Source organism: Tachysurus vachellii, chromosome 10, assembly GCF_030014155.1.
Source record: "Tachysurus vachellii isolate PV-2020 chromosome 10, HZAU_Pvac_v1, whole genome shotgun sequence".
NCBI lineage: Eukaryota > Metazoa > Chordata > Actinopteri > Siluriformes > Bagridae > Tachysurus > Tachysurus vachellii.
Window position 1 is genome coordinate 157,411 of NC_083469.1, and position 12,850 is coordinate 170,260.

General features: G+C 40.9%; 1 protein-coding gene across 1 annotated transcript in view; it reads left to right on the forward strand.

Annotated features, from left to right (window-relative positions):
- The window catches only part of acss1 (acyl-CoA synthetase short chain family member 1), a 31,595-nt gene that overhangs the window by 4,271 nt on the left and 14,474 nt on the right, over positions 1–12,850 (forward strand). The window contains exons 3-6 of the mRNA XM_060878997.1: positions 417–616; positions 5,026–5,201; positions 5,993–6,145; positions 10,304–10,451. Coding sequence (XP_060734980.1) covers positions 417–616; positions 5,026–5,201; positions 5,993–6,145; positions 10,304–10,451 — 677 coding nt within the window. The remainder of the gene's footprint in view (positions 1–416; positions 617–5,025; positions 5,202–5,992; positions 6,146–10,303; positions 10,452–12,850) is intronic.

A 12,850-nucleotide genomic window follows, 5' to 3' on the forward strand; every position in this document is an offset into this window, starting at 1 on the left:
AGAACATCAGGATTGAGGAAGTAGCTCAGTAAGAAGAGCCGATCAGACCAGGAATTTGGAACACTGGGAGCTCGCGAGTGGCATATATAGTTAGAGAGAGTGAGCGAGAGAGAGAGAGAGAGAGAGTTTACAAAAATGAATTTATTTAATTTAACAGAACAATCACATTGAACTGTCTTTTATTGAGTGTGTGTTAATTGTATTTACATAAAAATGAGTAATCCTTTGACCCAGGTCTTGTGTTAATGTTAATCTGCTGTAGTAATTAAAATAAATTTACATTTATGGATTAAAAAAAAAGTCTGATCTAAATAAATTTTATTTCACATAATGAGAGGAATGTTTTAAATTAGCATTAACAAAGAATTGAGAATTTCTCAGGATTTGTAACCTGCAGTGATCTGGACTTTCCCCAGAGAGCTGTTGGAGATGACCTGCCGGCTAGCCAACATGCTGAAGAGCCATGGCATAAGGAAAGGAGACCGTGTGGCCATCTACATGCCCATGTGTCCCACAGCGGTGGCGGCCATGTTGGCGTGTGCAAGGATCGGAGCCGTTCACACCGTGGTGTTCGCTGGATTCAGCTCTGACGCTCTGGCAGGCAGGATTCAGGATGGTGAGGACAAAGTTTAACAAAAAACCTATGAAGTTCTGACACTGGAGACTCCTTCCATAAAAAATGTAAACATTGTATATTACACCCGATTTCTGGTCTGTTTTTTCTCTTCATGAACAGTGAGTGTTAGGGTTATGGTTAAAAAAACACCTCCTGGATTTAACTAAGACTGAACACATTAGTATTATAGCAGCAGTTATATGAGGTATTGTAAAGTATTATTATGTATAATTGGTGTCATAAGAATGGGAATGGGAATAGGCCCCAGATGTTGTAATAGTTTTAAGGTAATATATGAGTAACATATAAATAACCACACCTGAGTCAAAGTGTAAACAAGAAAAGAAGTTTATTGTAATCATAAACTTAATAAAAGTAACCATGCTCAGTACTATCAGGCCTAGGAGAAGTAGGAGTGTAATCTGGGGAATCTGGGGGGTGGGGGGGGGCTTTCTTGATGATGGAGCTGGTGTTGAGTGACCAGGTGAAGTTCTCTGCTAGATGAACACCAAGAAATTTGTTGCTTCTGATGATCTCTACAGATGATCTGTCGATGTTCAGTGGAGAGTGGTCGCTCTGTGCTCTCCTGAAGTCAACAACCATCTCTTTAGTTTTATCAACATTCAGAGACAGGTTGTTGGCTCTACACCAGGTAGTTAGATGTTGCACCTCCTCACTGTATGTTGACTCGTTGTTCTTGCTGATGAGACCCAACGGTCGTGTTGGGCATTTTAGCAAAAAGCTGGAGTGTGTAGATGATAATTACACACAATGCTATAATAACTTTTTTCCATAATATCATTTTTTCAGACACACACAAACACACTCACTCACACACACACACACACACCAGACAGAGTAGAGGCATGTGTTCCAGTTTAGCTCAGAACACAGAACTGAACTGTAAACTGCCTGATAATCTGCTAATCACGTTGTAATGAAACAACATGAACATTTTACTGGATAATTAAATAATTAAATCAGTTTTAAAATATAAATGAGCAAAATCTAAAAGCAGGAATGGATAATTTCATAGAACATATAAATATGCAGCAAGACAATATTTTTACGATCTGCAGTAGAGAAATGTTTTGAATGTTTGAAGGTAAATCCACATGACTGTGCGATTTCTATCACTTCCAATTTGTGATATACAAAATGTGTGTATGTCCGTGTGTGTATGTCCGTGTGTGTATGTCCGTGTGTGTATGTCCGTGTGTGTATGTCTGTGTGTGTGTGTATGTGTGTGTGTATGTGTGTGTATGTCCGTGTGTGTGTATGTCCGTGTGTGTGTATGTCCGTGTGTGTGTATGTCCGTGTGTGTGTATGTGTGTGTGTGTATGTGTGTGTGTGTGTATGTGTGTGTGTGTATGTGTGTGTGTGTGTATGTGTGTGTGTGTGTATGTCCGTGTGGTAAGATGGTCGATGCAGGGGCTAACTAGCAGAAAAGGAAATGGCAAAACTCTGGAAAAAATCCAAGGAAGTGTCTTTTTATTTACATGAGCCACCATTTTCAAACAGGTGTGAAAGAAGCCAAAGCAAAATCTCCATTGAAAATCAAAATTTAACAAAAACAAATTAATTAATAAATAAATAAATAAACAAACTATTCAAAGTACAACTCACTCAACAAAACACAAAAGGGAATAACTAAATTGTTGGCTACTGTTCCAACAAACACCCCCTCCCCTCTGCAACATTTCCTTTGTCTTTACCAACCTGGTCCCCTCCCTTCATATTCAAACGGACCAATCATAACACTCCATATGGTAGCAACATTATTTTACACTTCACAGATCTGATCACTTATAAAATCTACCTGTAATCAAAGGCATTATCCTTTAACAAATCACCAAAATATCTACATACAAGACATTTTCTACCATTACTACACCTTCAATACTCCACCACTCCGTCACAACCAGGAGGAGGAAGACAGACCCAGTTACAGGATAGCGTCAAATAAATAGGGTTTAATAAATAATAATACACAGAACAGGAACACAGACAAAAACTAAACAGGACAAAGGACGAGGGTTCACTGACGATGACGGTTAAATAGACACGACAATTAACGATAGGGAACAGGTGTGTAGAGATGGGAGGAGTAAACAAAGGTGGGGCAGACATGTGACACAGAACATAAACAAATGCACAAAGGTCCGGGCTGAGTCCTGACAATACATTACTACATCTTTAATACTCCAACACAACATTACTACACCTTAAATACTCCAACACAACATTACTACACCTTAAATGCTCCAACACAACATTACTGAGTCAACGGTCGTGTCTTCGGCAAATTTGATGGTCTGGTATGATCTGTGCATTGCTACACAGTCGTGAGTCAGCAGAGTGAACAGCAGTGGACTGAGCACACAGCCCTGAGGGGCTCCAGTGTTCACTGTGGTGGTGCTGGAGATGATGTTCCCAATCCGGACTGACTGAGGTCTCCCAGTCAGGAAGTCCAGGATCCAGTTGCAGAGGGAGGTGTTCAGTCCCAGCAGGATCAGCTTCCCAATCAGGTGCTGAGGGATGATTGTGTTGAATGCTGAAGTAAAGTCTATGAACAGCATTCGTACGTAAGTGTCTTTATTGCCCAGATATGTGAGGGCTAAATGGAGGGCTGTGGCAATGGCATCATCCTTGGAGCAGTTTGGACGATATGCAAACTGTAGGGGGTCCAGTGAGAGTGGTAACTGGGTCTTGATGTGCCTCATGACAAGCTTCTCGAAGCACTTTATCAGAATCGGTGTGAGTGCAATGAGATGATAGTCAATGAGGCAGAACACTGTAGACTTCTTTGACACAGAGACAATGGTGGTTGTCTTGAGACACGTACGGACAATAGCGTTGCTCAGGGAAATCTTGAAGATGTCAGTGAAGACATCTGCTAGCTGTTCTGCACATTTCCTGAAAACCCTGGCAGGAACGTTTTCTGGTCCAGCTGCCTTCCGTGGGCTAATTCTGCATAGAGTTCTCCTCATGTCGGCCGTGGATAGACAGAGTAACTGATCGTTGGGTGGAGGGTTAGGGTTAGGATGGTCCTGCTACGTTGTTCTGCACCTCAAACAGTGGTGAGGTGTAAACAGTGGTGAATTCTCGTGGTAAATAAAATGGTCTGCATCTAACAGTCACAAACTCCACTAGCGATGAACAGTAACTAGAAACAAGCACATAGTTCTTTCACCATTCCGTGTGGATGTAAACACACACACACCACCACCGCGAGTCTTACCGCACAGAGCTGTATTTCTGTCGGCACAAAACGAGGTGAGCCCATATAGCTGAATGGCGGCATCCGGAACGCCGTGTCGCTGAGCCACATCTCAGTGAATGCCGAGACGCAGCATTTTCTAAACTCCCGCCATGTAGTGCGTTCGAGTCGGATGTCCTAGCACGGACACCTGCCTGCTTACCGCGCTTCTGCTTCCTCGAGCAATGCTTTCAACGTCCCCTCTGCTAATTCCCTGGTATCAGGCGATGCCGAGGACTGGAGTCTTGGTCTCCGTAGCAAGCCGAGGTCACGAAGCCTTTGTAACACATCATCGCGCAGGTTGGTTGTTGCACAATTTGTGTACTGTATTCATTTCTGGCGGGCGTATACATGAACACTGCTGTCTCTGGTGTACATGTACTAGGAATTAGGTTTAAAAAACGTGAATAGCACCATATTGTGTCCGGAATGGATGCTGTGTGCTACTGCTGCGCCACCATTAGTATCCTGCATTCATCTGTATCCTGCATATTTAACTTCAACTGATGCAGTGGAGCTTCTTATTAATACACAACCATGTGGGAATAGCTGGAAAAGACCTTCCTCTCTTTCAGAAGGCTCAAAATATTGGCCTGCATCAAGCAAAGAAAAGAGATCTCTGAATCTACTAAAACTGTCCAACACTTTATTAAACCCAGGAAGAAATGATCATGATCAGAGATCAGCCTGAGCCTGTGGGGCAGTGCGGTGACCTGAGGCTGATCAGTTGCTCAGGTTTAGGTTCAGCACTGTTATGTGCCTAAAAAATAAGGTCAGCTGACAACCTGAATGTAGTGAACGAGAGATAAAAGAGAGGTTCAGGCAGCAGGAGATCTTTACTCATGAATTATAAACCACAGAGTCCAGAAATTAACCCCAATGAGAATCTGTGGGATGATCTGGAGAAGATTTTACAATGCGGTCCGGCTCTCACGTCATCAACATGAGATCTTGGAGAGAAATTGATGCAACTCTGGACGAATATAAAAGTTGTGACTATAGAAAGTTATCAAAATGATGACAGTAAATACATAAAGTAAATACGTGTGATTTAATAATACCTCATATTATCTCTCTCTCTCTCTCTCTCTTGCTATCTTTCTCTCTCTCTCACACACACACACACACACACACACACACACACACACAGCTGAGTGTAAGGTGGTGATCACGAGTAATCAGGGTGTGAGAGGTGGACGTGTGAGCAATCTGAAGGCGACGGTGGACGTGGCAGTAAAGTCCTGTCCCTCAGTGAAGAGTGTCCTCGTGGCTCAGAGAACCAATCACAGTGTGCCGATGGGGGAACTGGACACACCCCTGGAGGAGGTGAGGGTGGGGCTTGTTAAGCATAATGTTTTAATATTGCCTTAATGTAACATTTATATATTTAAAGACATTTCAATGTTCAAGGTCTCAGATTCTATTCACTCTATTTTACTCAAACCAATTTTCTAAGAAATACTTACTATGTGTTTAAATGATTTTTTAATTATTTAAATAAATATAAAATCTAAGTTTTTTTTTATTTTTTATAAAAGATCTTTGTTCTGTCAGACGAAGTGTTTTTTCATGCATGTTCACTACACACAGGATGTATACAGGGCCATGATGTACACTGTGTAGTGAACAGGAAATCAATTCACCTCACTGTCAGAGGATTACATAATAAAATGATGATGATGATGATGATTATTATTATTGTATGAGTGAAGATACAAGGACACTCATTAATATTCATTATAATCATGTTATTATTCATTCTAATCAAGGTGATATTCATTACAACATTGTTATTAATTACCCACATTTAAAAGTTTAATATTTGAGAGATTTAAATTGTAATTGTTGCTTATTTTTGTTGCAGATTAATGATTTATATCATATGAGATAAAGATCCCAGATAACATTGATGACATCATCAGGATACTGAATAATTATTAAACCTCATCAGCTGAGATGTCCGTGTTTTTATTCGTAGTGATATTATTTATATTGTGTCGTTGCTCTGAGCATTTTGTAAAGCACTGCATTAAAAGTTTATGATTGTTATTATTAGTAGTATTAATATTATTATTAACCTCAATATTTACATGACTGTGATTAATTTGGTGTCCCAGGCGATGGCGAGGGAATCGTGTGTGTGTCCTCCAGAGCCTATGGACAGTGAGGACATGTTGTTTCTGCTCTACACATCAGGCAGCACGGGGAAACCTAAAGGCATCGTACACACTCAGGCTGGATACCTGCTGTACGTGGCTCTAACACACCAGGTGAGTGCTGATACACACACACGCACACACACACATACACACACACGCAACACACATACACGCACACACACACACACATACACACACATACACGCACACACACACATACACGCACACACACACACACACACACACACACACACACACACACACACACACACATACACACACGCACACACACATACCCGCACACACACACACATACTCGCACATACATAGACTCGGACAACACACACACACATACTGCTGCTCAGTGCATTTTCTGAGCTCCACATTCAGATTATTAAACTCACCTATGTGAACTTCTCACCTCTGCGGCTACAAAGTGCTTTTTTAATGGAAGCATCAAATTAGTTTTTTTTCTTGACCACTGCCTTTAAACACACTTACTCACCTTTACATGTTAATAATCCTGTAAATTCTGAGTAGTGTTTGTTCTGTAGTTATATCTGAGTTCTGAATAGTGACATGTATAATTTGCTCCATGAATAATTTAAATCCACATGACTGCTAACATCCCAGAACTGAGGAACCTGCAGAACTAAAGGACAGACAGTCACCACAGTCTCAGTTACAGCACTTTCCTAAACTGAGCTAAAACTGTGATCGCTGTATTATGTAACATAGACATTAGATCCTGTGTGTGTGTGTGTGTGTGTGTGTGTGTGTGTGTGTGTACACATTCCTGGAAGTTGGCTGTTTCTCATGTCCACATGTGACCAGTGTGTAATGAGAGGTGTTTTATCAGGCGGGATAAGATAAAACATACTCTTGTTTCCATAGTAACGACCTTCTCTGTATTATGCTTTATTTCAGTGTTTAACCTTGTGTTTAATTAATACATGTAAATCAATTCAATTTGTTTGTATTGCAGAAGTATGGAAACAGAAGAGAAAAAAATATAGGTATATGTAATAATAATAATAAGTAAGTAAATAATAAATAAGTGAATATATACAATTAAAGTTTAAAAATAATTTAAAAAAGATTAACTTAATTTAAATACTATATATCTATGTAACCGTGTGTGTTTTATGTAGCTCCCTGATCCTGGAGGAACATTGTCTCATGTCACTGTGTACTGTAACAGTTATATATGGTGTAATGACAATAAAAGCTTCTTGACTTGACTTGACTTGACTTGACTATCCCTAATGAACAACCCGGAGGTGACGGCGGTGAGGAAAAACTCCCTGAGATGATAAGAGGAAGAAACCTTGAGAGGAACCAGACTCAGAAGTGAACCTCATCCTCATTTGGGTGACACTCTACAGTAAATAGTGTAAATGTAAATAATGTCCCTTCTACAACAGTTTATAATAGTGCAGCCGAGAGCTCCTGAGGAACTAATGGGTCATCATAAACTCTGAGTTCAGACCTGATTGCTGATAAACACCAGAACATACAGCTGACTGACACAACATTGGTTCATTGGTTCAAAGAAGGCATGACAGTCTCAAGGTGACCACCGGGCGACGAGACTCCAGCCAGCAGTAGAACATCAGGATTGTTGTAAGAAGAGACGATCAGGCTAGGAACTCAAAACACCGGGAGCTCGGGAGTGGCATATATAGCTCAAAAGAGGGAGAGAAAAATTGTTAGGTATGACTGTAATCAGGTTATGGACCTGGTTATGGTAAATTATGTATAAAGTGCAGACAGGGACTCAGGCCAGACTAGCTATGACAACTAAACGTCTAGAGTCAGAAGGTGACACAGACATGAGGGCTTCATGGGATATAAAACGTCCCAACACTCCACAGTCTGTAAACCTGAGTGACTTGTGATGGTGGTAAGGAGACAACATCCAGACATCCCAGTTCACCAAACACTCTGTGCTCATGAACCATATAATTTACCTGTTTATTTCTATGTTTATTTCACTGCTTAACATCATATGTAAGTGTTTATATTTCTGTTTAACTCTATATTTCAATGTGGAACTCTATATTTCAGTCTTTAATGCTGTATTTCAGTTATTAACCCTTACTCATAGAGTTCATTGTGTTATAATGCAGTGTTTATTGATCCCAGTTGTTTTTTTTTTTGTTACAGTAACATTAAACATTAGCATTAACTTTAAAGTCTGTAATCTGATTCATGGTAAATAAACTGATCATTTTTATGATTTATGAGATTAGATTACTAGGGTGTGTTCAGTAGTGTTGATGGAGGATGTGTGTGTTCAGTAGTGTTGATGGAGGATGTGTGTGTTCAGTAGTGTTGATGGTGGATGTGTGTGTTCAGTAGTGTTGATGGATGTGTGTGTTCAGTACTGTTGATGGAGGATGTGTGTGTTCAGTAGTGTTGATGGAGGATGTGTGTTCAGTAGTGTTGATGGAGGATGTATGTGTTCAGTAGTGTTGATGGGGGATGTGTGTTCAGTAGTGTTGATGGAGGATGTGTGTTCAGTAGTGTTGATGGAGGATATGTGTGTGTGTTCAGTAGTGTTGATGGAGGATGTGTGTGTTCAGTAGTGTTGATGGAGGATGTGTGTGTTCAGTAATGTTGATGGAGGATGTGTGTGTTCAGTAGTGTTGATGGTGGATGTGTGTGTTCAGTAGTGTTGATGGAGGATGTGTGTGTTCAGTAGTGTTGATGGAGGATGTGTGTTCAGTAGTGTTGATGGAGGATGCGTGTGTTCAGTAGTGTTAATGGAGGATGTGTGTGTGTTCAGTAGTGTTGATGGAGGATATGTGTTCAGTAGTGTTGATGGAGGATGCGTGTGTTCAGTAGTGTTGATGGGGGATGCGTGTGTTCAGTAGTGTTAATGGAGGATGTGTGTGTTCAGTAGTGTTAATGGAGGGTGTGTGTTCAGTAGTGTTAATGGAGGATGTGTGTTATATACCCTTCTTGACCTTTATTTGTAGTAATTTTATTTTAAACTGTATAATTGTTATTGTTTCTGTATTTCTGTAAAGCTGCTCTGAGACATTATTCAGTGTTAAAAGTGTTATAAAAATATAAAAATGTGTGTGTGTGTGTGTGTGTGTTCAGTAGTGTTGATGGTGGATGTGTGTGTTCAGTAGTGTTAATGGTGGATGTGTGTGTTCAGTAGTGTTGATGGTGGATGAGTGTGTTCAGTAGTGTTGATGGTGGATGAGTGTGTTCAGTAGTGTTGATGGTGGATGAGTGTGTTCAGTAGTGTTGATGGTGGATGTGTGTGTTCAGTAGTGTTGATGGTGGATGAGTGTGTTCAGTAGTGTTGATGGTGGATGAGTGTGTTCAGTAGTGTTGATGGTGGATGTGTGTGTTCAGTAGTGTTGATGGTGGATGAGTGTGTTCAGTAGTGTTGATGGTGGATGAGTGTGTTTAGTAGTGTTGATGGTGGATGTGTGTGTTCAGTAGTGTTGATGGTGGATGTGTGTGTTCAGTAGTGTTGATGGTGGATGTGTGTGTTCAGTAGTGTTAATGGAGGGTGTGTGTTCAGTAGTGTTAATGGAGGATGTGTGTTATATACCCTTCTTGACCTTTATTTGTAGTAATTTTATTTTAAACTGTATAATTGTTATTGTTTCTGTATTTCTGTAAAGCTGCTCTGAGACATTATTCAGTGTTAAAAGTGTTATAAAAATATAAAAATGTGTGTGTGTGTGTGTGTGTGTGTTCAGTAGTGTTGATGGTGGATGTGTGTGTTCAGTAGTGTTAATGGTGGATGTGTGTGTTCAGTAGTGTTGATGGTGGATGTGTGTGTTCAGTAGTGTTGATGGTGGATGAGTGTGTTCAGTAGTGTTGATGGTGGATGAGTGTGTTCAGTAGTGTTGATGGTGGATGAGTGTGTTCAGTAGTGTTGATGGTGGATGTGTGTGTTCAGTAGTGTTGATGGTGGATGAGTGTGTTCAGTAGTGTTGATGGTGGATGAGTGTGTTCAGTAGTGTTGATGGTGGATGTGTGTGTTCAGTAGTGTTGATGGTGGATGAGTGTGTTCAGTAGTGTTGATGGTGGATGAGTGTGTTCAGTAGTGTTGATGGTGGATGAGTGTGTTCAGTAGTGTTGATGGTGGATGTGTGTGTTCAGTAGTGTTGATGGTGGATGTGTGTGTTCAGTAGTGTTGATGGTGGATGTGTGTGTTCAGTAGTGTTGATGGTGGATGAATGTGCTCTGAGACATTGTCCAGTGTTAAAAGTGTTATAAAAATAAACTGAATGAATTTTTCAGTACGTCTTTGATCACCGCCCCGGTGATGTGTTCGGCTGTGTTGCTGATATCGGTTGGATCACCGGTCACAGCTACGTTGTGTACGGACCACTCGCTAACGGAGGAACCACCGTGCTGTTTGAGAGCACGCCTGTGTATCCAAATCCAGGTAACACACACACACACACACACACACACACACACACACACACACACACACACAGTAATAAATGTAGATCAGTGCAGATCATCTACAGAATCATCTACAGTCAGGTCCATAAATATTTGTTTATGAAGTTATTTTGTCTGCACAGGATGTTGTAGTTAAATAAATAATTACATTACATTTATTTGTGTATCACTTTCAGAAATAATGAACATGAGCCTAGTGCAGACTTTTAGCTGTGTATTTGTCAACAACACAAACATCTATTGTCTCACACGGTTCACTGATCTGGAACATTTAGATGTCTTTTTATCATCTTAGAGTCACCGGCATCACTGGTACAGCTATGTGTGTACCAATAGACTGAACCTTCTGTGAGGACAGTGTGTGTGTGTGTGTGTGTGTGTGTGTGTGTGTGTGTGTGTGTGTGTGTGTGTGTGTGTGTGTGTGTGTGTGTGTGTGTGTGTGTGTGTGTGTGTGTGTGTGTGTGTGTGTGTGTGTGTGTGTGTGTGTGTGGTCAGAGGACTGTTTCAGTTGTAAAGACAAGGATAAAACTGCAGCAACTACAGAGCACACAGAAATGTGGACAAATAGCCTTCAGAGTCACAATACATGAGGGAATGTGTCAAATCTCTAACAATCAGCTCCCAAGCCAACAACCTTGGACCCATAGAGGGCTGAGAGTCCTGCTGAAATCTTGTGATGCAGCTTACTGGGCTGGTGACAAGGTGGCACTGAGCGAAGCCAGGAACAAGCTGAAGCCTGGCACCAAGCCTCCTAAAAATAACTACAGCCAATCAGTGACTATTAAATATAATGCTACAGCAACTAATACCTCCCTATCAGATGATCTCAACACCATCTATACCTGCCACACCAGACAGCATGCAGAACCAGGCACTCTCACTGTGCCCAGAAGAGGTCAGAAAAACACTGATACAAGCCACAGGACTGGACCATGTACTCAGAATATGTGCTGACCAGGGAGACCTTCAACATGTCCCTGATCTTCTACTGTTTCCACCTGCTTTTAATTACCATAACTGTAAGGCCAATGACAACCACACCTGGACATTTGGACAGCCTACTCCAGAGCAACTTACATTTGATCTATTTTTTATACAACTGAGTGTTAAGGGTCTTGCTCAGGGTTCCAGCAGCAGACACTTGATGGACCTGGGAATCACAACCTTTTAATCAGTTGTCCAACACCTTAACCACTAACCCTACTACATCCCCTAACCACCATCACAAGGCTGAATGATTACAATACAATTACACTCGTCCATTATAATGAAGTGCTTTGTGAGACTGGTCATGGCTCACATCCCTTCCAGCCTCCTGCCCACAGTAGACCCACATGAGTTTGCATCCACACAGCAATAACTTACCTGGAAGACACCTATATCAGACTCCTGAATGTCAGAGGAGGAAGAGAAGAACATGGAAGCCTAAGAGGACATTAATACCTGTCCATCTAGTGATTCAGGAAACTAGCACAGCAACTTACTGTATGTATGTACAAACCAAAGTATGCCCCCCCCCACCCTAACTCCCATATGTGCATGTTAATGTCTCATTCCAGATTGATTTCCTCTGTTGTTCTAATAAATTCCAGTTTTCTGGAAGATTTTCCACTACTGTAGATGTTGGATTGTGGCTGCAGATTCGTGATCATTCAGCTACAAGAAGATTAGTGAGATCAGACACTGATGTTGAGTGAGAAGGTGTGGCACACAATCTGCTTTCCAGATCATCCTATTCAAAGGTGTTTAGTGGGGCTCAGCTCAGGGCTCTGTGTAGGACACTCAGGTTCCTGATGACCTGATGGACCTTATACAGGGGCTTGTCATGCAGCATACAGAGATATGTGAGATTTGGACTCTACAGTATACCTATACTGCATTAACTATTAAAACTGTTCAACTGCTAGGAAGGAGTTTTTCTTCACCAGAGAAATAATTATTCTTTTTTCTGGACCTTTTGGTATTCTTTAATTCACCAGTGACTTCTTTGGCCTGATTTATTTATTTTTTAGACTACAGATGGTTTGCTTCACTGGCAATAACTTGGACTTCATATTGGGAGTTTTAACAGCAATAGTTTCCAAAAAAAAAAGGCTGCACTGTAATCCAGTCTAGACCTTTTATCTGCTTAGCTGTAAGTGATTTAATAAGGAAATAACACACACCTGACCATGAAACAGCTGAGCAGCCAATTGTACAGTTACCTTTGCTTGTGTGATGAGGCGACGATAAATCACTGCTCTGAGGTTAATGTGTCACACACAGAGCTCTTACTCTTACACCCACTTCACAAGAATCTCAATGATAACAGCAGCTCTGTGCAATTACTTAAAATCACTACAAACAAATCTTGATATGAAATATGTTACAAGAAAC